The 12298-nt window shown below is 36.9% G+C and overlaps 3 protein-coding genes across 5 annotated transcripts; 1 reads left to right on the top strand and 2 right to left on the bottom strand.

Moving 5' to 3' along the window:
* Nucleotides 1-3278: 3278 nt before the first annotated feature.
* Cp7Fa (Chorion protein a at 7F) lies at nt 3279-4555 on the bottom strand. The gene is made up of 2 exons (XM_065316153.1): nt 4472-4555; nt 3279-4340 (listed from the first exon to the last, which is right to left on the bottom strand). Exons 1-2 carry the CDS (start codon nt 4520-4522, stop codon nt 3279-3281), a joined length of 1113 nt encoding a protein of 370 aa, XP_065172225.1. The 5' UTR covers nt 4523-4555.
* A 974-nt stretch (nt 4556-5529) lies between these two features.
* On the bottom strand, nt 5530-8896 carry Zyx (lipoma-preferred partner zyxin). Of its 2 annotated transcripts, none has more exons than XM_065316143.1 (7): nt 8640-8896; nt 8412-8548; nt 7998-8355; nt 7354-7496; nt 6897-7295; nt 6485-6663; nt 5530-6430 (listed from the first exon to the last, which is right to left on the bottom strand). In XM_065316143.1, coding segments are annotated over exons 1-7 (1470 nt in total). In that variant the 5' UTR covers nt 8641-8896; the 3' UTR covers nt 5530-6177. The 2 variants fall into 2 exon arrangements, with proteins under 2 accessions (XP_065172215.1, XP_065172214.1); XM_065316142.1 differs by having other exon boundaries at nt 7354-7547; nt 8640-8895.
* Nucleotides 8897-9646: 750 nt separating this feature from the next.
* On the top strand, nt 9647-12265 carry LOC135802553 (CXXC-type zinc finger protein 1-like). Of its 2 annotated transcripts, XM_065316141.1 has the most exons (6): nt 9647-9976; nt 10097-10148; nt 10229-10719; nt 10786-11551; nt 11677-11906; nt 11976-12265. In XM_065316141.1, the coding sequence occupies exons 2-6, from the start codon at nt 10122-10124 to the stop codon at nt 12190-12192; spliced, it is 1731 nt and encodes a 576-aa protein (XP_065172213.1). In that variant the 5' UTR covers nt 9647-9976; nt 10097-10121; the 3' UTR covers nt 12193-12265. The 2 variants fall into 2 exon arrangements, with proteins under 2 accessions (XP_065172213.1, XP_065172212.1); XM_065316140.1 differs by lacking the exon at nt 9647-9976 and having other exon boundaries at nt 9983-10148.
* Nucleotides 12266-12298: the final 33 nt, after the last annotated feature.

Here is a 12298-nt window from a genome sequence, read left to right as displayed (position 1 = left end):
TTTATATATCGATTAATTAACCCGCGTCAAATACCAACTGCGTTGACAACAATTGCGCAGCTATTACAATTTGCAGTTTGTTAATCGAAGGTGTACATTTGTTAAATTTTGTTTGTATAATAATAATTAATTACATAAGGTATGCGCAACTAATGTAATAATTACAGCAATTTGTTTTTTGTTATTTACGATTTACTTATTACATCCATAGTACCACATACTTATGAACAATTTGTAGAGAAGTAATTTTATTTAAATTGATAACAAATTTTGTCTTTTTGTCGTTTAACTAAATGTATCTTATACAAATTGACATCCATTGAAAATACGAAAAATGTTTTAAATGAATAACGCTCCTAAGACAGAAAATTAATTGGTCTTTAGCAAAGTATATTTGCCAACGTTATGCATTCTATATTTCCGCAGAAATATGAAAATTATTGGCGGAAATGCCAATTATATTGAAATCAATCAAAACAAACATGCATGAAACTTAAAAACCATTTCATCAAACTAAGGAAATAAGCGTTGGATACGCTTATTAAATACAAATATACTACTATATAGATGCATCTAATGAAAAATTAGTTTTCATTGTTCTTCCTCCCAAGCTTGTCAGCTGTTTCTGTCATCGTTAAACAGTGAACTTTTGGTGATAAAGTCCAATATTTTTGCATAAACTTTCTGCGGTTGCGGTTACCAAATTAAATCTATTAACTAGACTTTTTGGTCGTCAATAGTGCAAAATTTTAAAAGATAGATGTACTCTTAACAACTGCAGTAACCTCTAATAAGTTTTTTTAGTAAGATTAAGTTCCCATTTAGAGTAAAATTTATACCAAAATATCCAATGCACACTATTTGCAAATATATTACTACTAAATATTTTATTGCTTTGCCTGTAACTATATTAAGTACTGCATGTTTGAGAACCTCATAATTTGGACAAAAAAATCAATCCTTGCTGTGCGTGCGTCTAAATTGTGTTATTATTATTATTGAAGCATGAATTACGAGTTGTACAAATTTGAAATTTTAATAAATCTGTTTTTTGACAATATAAAAAGCTTACTAATTAATAGTAAAAATTATTATTATTATTATTGATGTATGAGTTATACAATAGAAATTTGCAAACCTAGAGTTTTCAAAATTTTGCATACTTGCAGTTGTCTGCTCCTTTTAGTAATATAGGTACGTGTACACATTTATTTATACAATCCGACGCCATTGCTTATCATGTACTACACAATTTGCCGTGTAACAATGTCCAATTTCAAGTTAGTCATGCTTATGTTGATAAATGTTGTAACGAGTGTTTTGTAAATTGCGCATGCTTTTGTAAACTGGCGCACTTACGCCCAGTGTTTACAATTCATTCACAATGTTTTACTCCAAGCTAAACATAACTCGAGCGAAACGCCCACTGCAATGGAAAGTAACTCAAGTTCAAGAGTACGCATTCAAGGAATGCTTAATATTTACGCTTACATTTACAAGCTGTAAAGTACACAATTAATTAAATTTTTGTACTTCCACCTTTAAAGCGCTATTATTTAAATCTTGAAATGTAAGGATATAAATGATCCACAGTTTTGAGATTCAAAAAATGGTACTTTAAACACGGACGACCAAGGACGTGATTAAAGTATTGTCGGCACGGCGCGACATGGCCCGGCGCGCGGCATATTTATATCCTTTCATTTCTCAGTACTGTATGACCGAATTTCGAAGATTTAAAATACAAAAGTTCAAGTACAAAAACTGAAACGTGGAAAAAGAGTGAAACTAGATAATAAGTAGTAATGTAAGCATCACGTGGCTAAACGTGACAAGAACTCCTGCTTAGCCACATCTTCTTCTTTGGTGGAAAAATTGGCCGAAACTTTCGGCAGTATCGAAACTCAGTGTTCGTGAATTTTATTCTAGTATTATTTTAAAGTGACACACGATAGTGGTTTGAGGGAATCCTCAATCAAGCATATGTTCAAAAAATTCCCAAAAGCAAAAATTTCAATCAATCTTCAATTACTTCACTTTATTGCTTAATACTGTTGTAAATAATTTTTATGCATTTTAAATCGTTAAATCTTGAATCTTAAATTAAACATATTTTATGTAAATTACAGTTTCGGTTTCGGCCGAAACTGAGGCCAGAGTCGAAATTTCGGTTTCCGTTTCGGCTAAAAAACAGTTTCGGTCGGACCCTAATATTAACCTGTTTTCCATCCAGAATTGGCTGGGAAATGCTTTTGGTCATATTCTTAAACTTGTAAAATATATTGGGCCGCATTATTTATAATTATAACAAATAAGTATAATGTACAATTTACTGCTTGCTTCAAGATCTATATTGAATATATAAAAATTCAATCCCCTTCGTTTTCAACAAGGATGCAGAAATATCCTTTAATTGTTTGGGGTCAGGTCTTATAGTTTCTAACCACAAGCATTGATGAATCGACAATTGTTTCGCCGGTGAGGGCATCGCCAGGACAGTCCTGATCAACAAACTCAGTGCAAATAGTTAAAAATGTTGCACAATATTATCACCACAACCCAAGTATTCTTAAGTATTTTGAAGTCTATTCCTTTTTCTCGCACCATCCTCGGATCACTGTGTTTGGACCACCCTGTGATGATTCCAATAATAATACGGGTTTTGCAGCTGTCCTGAAGTTTAATTGTCCCTACGCCATCTTATTCCTCCCACTACAGGTATTGTGGCTTTTGGGCGTTTATTTAATTTCCTCTGCATATTCTTTGAAAAGCAATTGTACGTAAATTGTACAAATTTTAGTGTTACATAGAGTGTGTCATTATAACGAATGCCTATAGAAATTGAATAAACACTGCAAATAAAAGGTGGAAATATTTGGTTTTACTATTAATACGATTGATGAAATTTAAAAATGATTAAATATGTAATATGGTAATAATGCACTTTATATAATTTGGACAAATATATTTTTGTGAATTCAAACATTTTTCTCAATGAGATAATCAGACTTTTACAATGTTTTTTTATCTACTCATTTGCAGTTTTCCAAAAATCAATTTTAATACCAACTGAAACTAAAATTATAAATATAATTTTGTTGAATTTACATAACATAAAAATGGCTACCATTTGAAATTAATATCACAGATTCTTTTAAGTAAATTAAATGTTTTACAATTTTGTATCAAATTTCTTCAAATTTTTGAATGTACTGGAAGTGAAAGTGATTCCTTGAATTTATTTTTGCTTGATGTTGCAAAAGCATAACTAATTAGATTTAATAGTATACTCTGCTGTGAGCGCATTTGTTGCAGTTGCTGTTGCTGCTGGACGACGAGGACGAGGAAGAAGTAGAGTATTTGAAGTATGGGCGGTAGTCTTCGGCGGACTCACCACAATCTGCTGGAACTCCAGGGCCTGTGGAGTAGGTCTCGACTTGTGGGGTGTTCTTAAAGATTACATTGCCTGGCCTATATCCGTCATTGCACTTAGTGATGGGTTCCTCAACTGGAGTAGGGTTGACCTCAACAACACCCATGATCTGTCTGAATGGAGTCTTCTTTACGTTAGCGATTCCAAATCCAACATCCTTGTACCTCAAGCTCTTGATTCCATGAGCGCCCGTGTTAGCGGCTTCCTGTTCGAAATCATCAACCTCCAAGGCTTCAATTTCGGCCAAAGCTTCATCATCAGGATTGCTTACACGTCCGCAGCCGATCTTTTTCAATTCAACAATTTGTCCATTGCAGGCATGCAGACCTTGTTCGTTGATTTCTTCAACCTTTGCACGCTCATCAACAACATCGACGGGGAGTTTGCGGAAACCGTATGCCAGACGGCCTTCGGATACACCACAAGCGCGGTTTTGTTCTTTGTAGGCAAGAGCAAGGGAAACAGGGTCAACGGCGGCGGCGGTTGGGCCGGTTTCCTCAACGACGTAGGCGGTGTTGTAGTCACCAGCAACAGAAGAACCAGAGTTTGAGCCAGATCCTACATAGATAGCCCCACCACAACCAGAAGATGATTGCGAGTTGGAGTTCGAAGATGAGCTTGAAGAAGAAGAGCTTGATGATGACGAGCAAGCGCAGACCGGGCGCGGTACGATGGCAGGTATAACAATTGATTGTTTGCAAGAACACAGGTCACCCAAAGGTTTGAAAGGGTTTGAGACACCGCCGCCGATGGTTTGGCACACTACACGTGGTTTAGAGTAGGTCTCAACATTGATCTTCGGCAGCTGAGCTGGGCGAATCACTAACGGACTGCATTTACCCGAAGAAGATGTCGAGCAGAGGTCTTTGCCTTCACCGAAAGGTCCACATAAACATGCGGATTTGGCCTAAACACAAAAATTAATATTTATTATTTATGTTGCATCGAGAAAGGTTTTAACAAAAAGTTAAAAATTATTTTAATATATGATTTTTTATTTTAATAAAAAAATTGTCAATTAAAATTTTGGCGACTTACCTGGTGGGCAATGGCCAATAAAGCAAAGGCAAAGACGATCTTCGGATTCATGCTGCCGAACGATGAGAGAACCACGCAGTGAATTGATTTTCCAGTCTACACCGCCGGGGTTTTATACCAGCCTTCTTGCTAGGCATAACGCAACGTCGAATACATCATATTTCGGCGCTTAGATACAACAATTAACGCAAACACTTAACAAAAACAAATCCGTTTCATTTATGCGACATTGTACATGTGCAATTCTTAACCGGGCAAGTTCGTAGTTTACGATTTACGAATTGCGACGACATCGGAACGTGCATAGCGTAACTAGAAACGTAACAACATTCAATGGTAGTGAAGTTATTTAATAATATAATAACATTATAATTAAACAAGATACCACATCATAATAATAAAATTTATCAAAGTTGGCAATCGGATGTATTTATTGCAAGCCATTGAGTAATTGGTACTTAATAGTTCTGGACTTCATGAGTTCAGGTTTAGTTCTTTAATTGGACAGGTGGACAGACAGGATAACGAATAGAGAAATACTTAACAGAATGCAAACGGAAAAAGGGGTTCTAATATCTCTAAACACCAGAAAGCTATAATATCTTGGTCATAATATGAGGCACAATAGCAGATACCAGATATTGCATAACATTTTTCAAAGTAAGATACATGGAAATGGAAGCATATGAAGAGGGAATGTCTTGGCTCAACAACTTAAGAGTATGGTTCTCAAGGTTCCCGGACATTTGCCCATAAGACGATCGCTCACACGACAACTGCTCACAAGACAACTGCCCACAGTCATAACTGCGCACACGGACACACCCGAATTATTTAGAACATCAGTACATAAAATAAAGTTAGCTTTGACGATTGCAAACATTCGGACTGGGTAGGAAAACAAAAAGAAAGACCGAAAGTTGAAAGTATCTTTGTTTCTCGAGTATGTGTTTACATATTGATCACCATGAAAATGGGTACCAAAGTTTCGTGCTAAGTATAAACCCATTGGGCTCGCATTCTATTTTTAATCTCGGAAATAGTTAAAGAAAAGGCAATTTTGCATCGCACCAAGTGTAAATCGTTTATTCAAAATTCACATAAGATATAACAATAATACTTAATAAAAACGTAATCAAAATCAATAAAATACAAAATAGAATAGAAAAAATCACATAATATATTGGCACATCCAGATTCATAGCTTCAATTACGTAAATATGTATAAAAACAGGGATTGTTTTAGTTTTATTCTATTTCCTGCTCTACCTTTTTTGCCAAACTTTCTGCGCTAGAACACTTGACATTTTACTACAGCATTATTCATTTTAGATATATTTAGACACCATTTATGCACTGATAGTTGCATTCGCACTAGTTTTATTTAACTTTGCATTTACAAGTTTAAATATGAATTGCAAGTGTATGCTTAGTTGACGAATAATAGTTTTGAGCGAACTGACATTGTTATCATATCAGAGTCAGCTATTTCGTTTCATTACCATGTTATTAATATATTAATAATTGTGTGCACTAGTACGCTAAGAAATTTGCGTTTCGACTGATTGGAATGTAACTATTACATTTGGTAATGATTATCATTTATAATTTAAATTACGAATAGAAGAAGCAAGAAACTTTCTAGGCTTTGTAAAAAAGTAAACTTTACAAATTAAAACATAACTGGAATTGCTGACAGTAACGACTTACAATTCGGTAGTCATGTGATTAGTTAGCTGTTGAACACGTTTGGCGTTACAGGACTTGCACAACACGTGATCGTCGAGCGGATAACAGCCGCGGCCTTCCGACTCGCTGGAAAGAACAAGACCACAGTCTTCGCACTTGTAGCAGTTTATATGAAAACTACGGTCCAATGCCACGACGCGAACTGTTTCATCTCGATTTGGCTCCGGCATTATTGGCAACTTACAAACGCAACATCTTGGCGCAAATTTCCTACAAAAAATTATTAATATTGGAAAAAATCGGTTGTTTTACTTGTTTACTCACTTGTGAAAATCTTCGATGCAGTGTATCTGGTTGGTGGCATCGACTGTGAAGGGTATTCCGTCCAAACTTTTACCGCAAATTACGCATTTGAAACACATGGGGTGGTAGGGTTTCCCAGTGGCACGGAGAATCCTATCGAGGATTGGTTTCGTACAGACGCAGCACTTTTCTAGGGTATTCTACAAAAACACCAACAGAATAATAAATTAACTACAGATTGGTTACGACTAGATAAAGTGTGTCAATTTGCAATTCGTTGTTACCACGTATAGTGACACACACCTATTTATCTACACCTTTATGTTTGATCTCCAATAAATTATTTTCAGCTGATGTATTAAATTATTCCCATACTAACAAACGGGGGTATTTATATGAATAACTACTACATAACTACAACACTTGTACTTACTAAATAGTCATCTTCACAGTATGGCTTCCCATCCATGCAGTAAAATGGTTTTCCTTGTAAGTTTATAGCGCAATGATGACAGGCAAAGCAAGCAGTATGCCAGATCTGATCCATTGCAGTGCAGCCACTGCTGACGCCCACAACGCTCTCCTTGCACTTGGCGCACACGCCAAAGCAATCACCATTTTCGACCTCGTTGTCCATGCCCTGTACCAGAAGGTCGGTGAGCGTGTCCACCACCTGCTCATTGCCGCCTGCGCGACTTGCAGACTGACTGGGGCCCGACATTGTACTGCCACCGCTCACGTAAGGCGCATACAGAGAATAATTGCTACGCGAGGACATCTGGCTCGGCGGACGTGGATTAATCGGTTCATAAATCGACTCATATGTCGATGACTACAACAAATTCAATCATAAATTTGCAACCATAACACTTTTTAAATGCACTGCTTACTTGCGATCCCATATAATTATTATAATCCCCCGGCCCAGGTTCTGTCGCGCGTCTTAACTCGCTGTAACTAGAGCTGACTGGAGACGGCGGCGGTGGCAACTCGTCCGGCGGGGGTGGAAAATTCGTATTTACTGTAAATGGCACTGAAAGGGGTGGTAACATTGGTACAGGTGGAGGTGGAGGTGGCAAATCATCTACAAAACATTCAAACGAAAAGAAAATAAATCATAACCATCCAAAGCCAAAGCAACAGATAATAACAAAAATTAAAAAAAATCAGATCCAAGCCATTAAAATGTCACTATATGCAAACAGAACTACAATATTCCAAAGTAATGGTATTGGAACACTCAATTAATATCATATGAAAGACCCATATTTGAAAGTCTTTCAAGCTTCCCTCTGCAAGCAAGTCTATTAGAGGCTACTGACTTTGTAAGAGTCAGCTGCCAAGTTTCACTGAGTGTCTTTGTTCAAATTACATTAGAGATTTACATTAAGTGGGTAAGAAGTGAAGATAAATTGATTTAAGTAACTCAAGTGTTTCCAAAAAATGAAATATGTGTGAATAAAATGTATAAGAATGTATAACTAAGATTAGAACAATTAATAGTTACAAACCATTTTAAAACAATTCCACTTACCTCCATTAGCATAAACTGCATTATTTGGAACATTACTGTAGACAGTATTCCCTATATTCCCAGGTTGTGGATGCATAAGATTACTATATATCAGCCCATCAGCATTCCTCTGAACATTACTATAAGTATTCTCTGGTGGTTTAGTATATCCTTGAGGTGTATATATATAGCTATTTGGCTGTGGTGATGCTCTTGGTAGATTGGCATACATATTTTGTGAGGCTGAGTTAGCAGAACCTGGTGGTGGGCCAGAAGGTGGCAGGTTGGAGTACATCTGTGCTTGCTGGGGCACAGCAGTTTGCAATCTGGATGCATATAATGGCTCAGTTTGCTTTTTTAAAGAATATGATTGTGGTACCTTAAAATATCAGGGTTATGCATACACGGTTTTTTCGTTTTTAATAATAAACTTACTAATGGTTGTTGTTTTTTCGGTTTTGGTGGTACAGCAGGTCCGATCTTTTTGTTGGCCCCCATAGAATTCTTCAGCTCGCCGTTTGCGATGAGCTGAAGCTCGGCGAGCTGTTTATCCAGCTCATTTAAATCCATCACTTAAATTTAAAGGTTCACTTAATTAATTATATATTACAACAAAACAATGAAAAACAGTTGTAGTTCGGTAGTTATGAAGAGGTTATTCACTTTTTTTGAGCTGTATGGACTTCGTTCCGATTACTGCTTTGTTTGCCGAATTCACAATTATGTTGTTAGTTAATTTACGTGCTTGAGAATGACTGGAATTCTAGATGTACAACGCCCAAAACCTTCCGTGAGACTATTATTAAACGCTTATCAGAACCACTCAACTCAAGTAAACTTTCCAGTTTTCGACTGATAAGTAGATCCGTGTGCATTCGAGCACTCGGCGCGTTGGTTAGTCAGCGGCATCCGCGAATGAGTCAAAATTGGAAGGGCGGTGGCGGGGGAGTAAAGATGTTGGTGGGCAAAAAAGTGGAAACACGGAACGCACCTGAATGAGTGACAAGAAATACATAACAAGAAGTATTGCGTTGAATCACGCGTTCAATGAATGAAATCTTTGTAATATTTGACTAAAACTGTGCAAGCACATAGGTGGGAGTAACAATATGCAATTTTACGTGTGTATATATCAACATCATTAAGGTAGCTGCTGATAATGATTCAAATATTCATTGATTATTTATTGATTAACACACGTAAGACGGTTCTTTGTTGTCAGCTACGTGACGTTGGACTTGCGTAAACATGAGTCATGTCTGAAATGTTTGCTGAGTAGTGAGTATATTATAAACTCACGTATGTTATTCATAATATCATATGATGATTCAACTCTTAAATATTTTTTGTTGTAAGCTAATTTGTTGTATTACACATCTTAGAAGACTTCTTCAAATTAACTTAAAACTTAGAATAGTTGAGAAGCTTATTGCCTAGGAAGAATTTGATATTAAGTTGCCCCGGCAACGGCAAATTCATGGCATAATCAGTGGCACAGAATCAGACACGCCGTTCAATTTAAAATATGACAAATAATCAGGCGTAAATAAATATGATAAATACAAAACCAATAATTGCATTGCTGCCGGCGACGATTGCTGTTATCACATGAGGTTAAAATACTTTTCATTCGTAAATCGCATGCAGTAAGATGTCAGGGTTAATAGTTTTGCTTTCGAAACATAAGTAACTTCAAAAGCACCGACAAGTGTAGTCCACCAATGTTGCATAAATACAAGTATCGTTGGGAATTAGCACGAGGCACTTCTGACCGTCCTGATAACATTTAAGTCATAATCCATGTTGTTGACTACAGCATTACTAAAATTGCAAGCGTGTAATTTCATAAATCTTCAATTTCTATATGAATATATTTGAAAATGTAGAAGATGGAAAAGTTACAAAACTTTTAGACACTCGGTATATTGAATTTGTTTTCAACAGTATTGCCAACTCATATTGCTGACATAAAGGTCCCCTGGCTGTTCGGCGCGTTCGGCGTAAGTAATCAAAACAAAAGTGGTTGATGTTTGGTTGTCGGACGTTTTTCACGTAAAATTTGAATATTTGTTAAAACCTATCATATAAAGCATCTGCTGAAAAATTCGATTTATTTATAGAGTTTCCAGATCATTTATTGTGAAAATGTCGCGTAGAGAACGAGATAAATCGGTACGTATTATTACAATGATTTAACCTCAAAAAGAAGTCTGTTTTGGCGTTATTTTAAATTTAAATTTGCATGTGTTTAGAGGGAAGAAATTGCCAAGCAGTTTCTTCTTCCGGAACGACAATCAAAAATTGACACACTTATGAAGCAAGATGGACAAGCGTATTGCATCTGCCGATCATCTGATTCTTCCCGTTTCATGATAGCATGTGATGCCTGTGAGGAATGGTACCATGGAGATTGCATCAATATATCTGAGAAGGAGGCAAAGCTTATCCGGCAATATTTTTGTATGCGGTGCACTGAAGAAGATAATTCTTTAAAAACTCGATGGAGAGCAAAGAAGGACGAAACGATTAAACCGGCAGAAGGTATAGAGGATCCAAAGTCCAAAAAGCGTAAAGAACGGAATGAGCAAAAGGTTGATAAAAAGTTAAAGAAGTGCGGGGATTGCATGGGATGTCTGCGTACCGTAGATTGCGGGAAATGCGATGTATGCATCAAGCAAAGTAAAAGGCACAGTGGGAAGCACAAGGAGAGATGTAAACAAAGGATTTGCATCAATTATGGGGGGTACGTAATAATTCAATTTACATTCATATTACACATTTTAATCACATGATTTTGTATTAATTTTAGTATTCAAGAAAGTCGCAGTAGAAGAAAACGTCGCGACTCCAGCTCGGATCGTGAAGTATCGTCTACCGCTCACCTGCAGACTGCCGAAGCTCGTCAGTGCTACGGACCCGAGTGTGTCAATAAAGCCCGTCAAGGATCAAAATATTGTTCGGACGTTTGCGGCACACGCTTGGCTACAAACCGTATTTATCAAGTGCTTCCACAGCGGATTCAAGAATGGGCCCTGTCCCCTTGCGTGGCTGAGGATATCAACATCAAAGCGCTTGAATCTGTTCGCAAAAATCAACTTGAAGTTAAAAAAATTCTACAAGAACTTGATAAGCGACATAATGAACTTGACGCAATTGTCGAACGAGCGAGACACGCCGTTATAGATCCAAATGCTGAAGGTGATGCTGAAGACGAGACGGAAATGTCAATGTACTGCATTACGTGCGGTCATGAAATTCATAGTCGGACTGCAATTAAACACATGGAGAAGTGCTTCAATAAGTACGAGTCTCAGTCGAGTTTTGGAAGTATTTACAAGACGCGTATTGAGGGCAACGTGATGTTTTGCGACTTCTTCAATCCGGTGAATAGCACCTATTGTAAAAGACTAAGAGTGTTGTGTCCTGAGCACTGCAAGGATCCGAAAATCGGAGATGATGAGGTGTGCGGTTGCCCATTGGTAACGAATGTTTTCGATGCTACGGGGGATTTTTGCAGGGCACCGAAGAAGTCTTGTTTGAAGCATTATGTTTGGGAAAAATTGCGCAGGGCAGAGGTGTGTTACTTTCTATCGATAAAACTTAGTCTTATGCTTATGCTTATTAAGTTTGTGTGGATTGCAATTAATAAGGCATTCAACATACATTAACAGTATTGCAAATATGTATTTTAATTTTTCAGATTGACTTGGAAAGAGTTAGGCAGTGGTTGAAACTCGATGAATTGTTAGAAAAAGAGCGACAAATTCGTCAAACAATGACAAACCGAGCTGGAGTATTGGCGCTCATGTTGCATTCAACATATAATCACCAAGTGATGGAGGAAATCACCAAAGCTTCTCAGCAAGATCAACAAGTTTTACAGAAAGAGCTTGCCAAACGTTTTCGAAAGCAGCAACCTAAACCGCAAGTGTAAGTCCTCAAATTTTATCTTTTGTTTTTTATACTGAAATATAAATTATAACTATTATTCTTAATTAGGATTCGTATTTATCGCATTGGAAGACGTCCGTACCCTGCTCCAAGACCTAACTATTCTGCTCCAAGGCCCACTTATTTTGCTCCAAGACCATCTTTTCCAGTTCATAGACCTTCATACCCTCCTCCAAGACAAATACTGCCTATATACCATCCTCAACTTGTTCGTGCGATTCCATTCGTTCCCCGAACAAGAAATGCTCCATATCTGATGAGATGATTTTGATGTTATTCACGGACATATTGTATTGTTATCTATGCATAATAATTTAGTTACTTTGGCCATACGTGAAGTTACGTTGGCAATATCTAGTGACTTTTCTTAT

This window comes from Atheta coriaria, unplaced genomic scaffold (genome assembly GCF_025399875.1).
Source record: "Atheta coriaria isolate IRGN ID8LTWV9N9 unplaced genomic scaffold, Caltech_Dcor_3.1 hic_scaffold_39_pilon, whole genome shotgun sequence".
NCBI lineage: Eukaryota > Metazoa > Arthropoda > Insecta > Coleoptera > Staphylinidae > Dalotia > Dalotia coriaria.
The sequence above is the reverse complement of the archived record's forward strand: the minus strand, read 5'-3'. Positions and strand labels throughout refer to the sequence as shown.

Bases quoted from the DNA above. Each gene is read 5' to 3' on its own strand.
- Cp7Fa (XM_065316153.1), bottom strand. From the start codon at position 4,522: ATGAATCCGAAGATCGTCTTTGCCTTTGCTTTATTGGCCATTGCCCAC. The intron at 4,341-4,471 runs GTAAGTCGCCAA...TTTTGTGTTTAG, and splicing joins TATTGGCCATTGCCCACCAG to GCCAAATCCGCATGTTTATG.
- Zyx (XM_065316142.1), bottom strand. The intron at 8,356-8,411 runs GTAAGTTTATTA...TGATATTTTAAG, and splicing joins CGAAAAAACAACAACCATTA to GTACCACAATCATATTCTTT. The intron at 6,431-6,484 runs GTGAGTAAACAA...AATTTTTTGTAG, and splicing joins TGCATCGAAGATTTTCACAA to GAAATTTGCGCCAAGATGTT.
- LOC135802553 (XM_065316141.1), top strand. From the start codon at position 10,122: ATGTCGCGTAGAGAACGAGATAAATCG. The intron at 10,720-10,785 runs GTACGTAATAAT...TATTAATTTTAG, and splicing joins ATTTGCATCAATTATGGGGG to TATTCAAGAAAGTCGCAGTA. The intron at 11,552-11,676 runs GTGTGTTACTTT...TTAATTTTTCAG, and splicing joins AAAAATTGCGCAGGGCAGAG to ATTGACTTGGAAAGAGTTAG.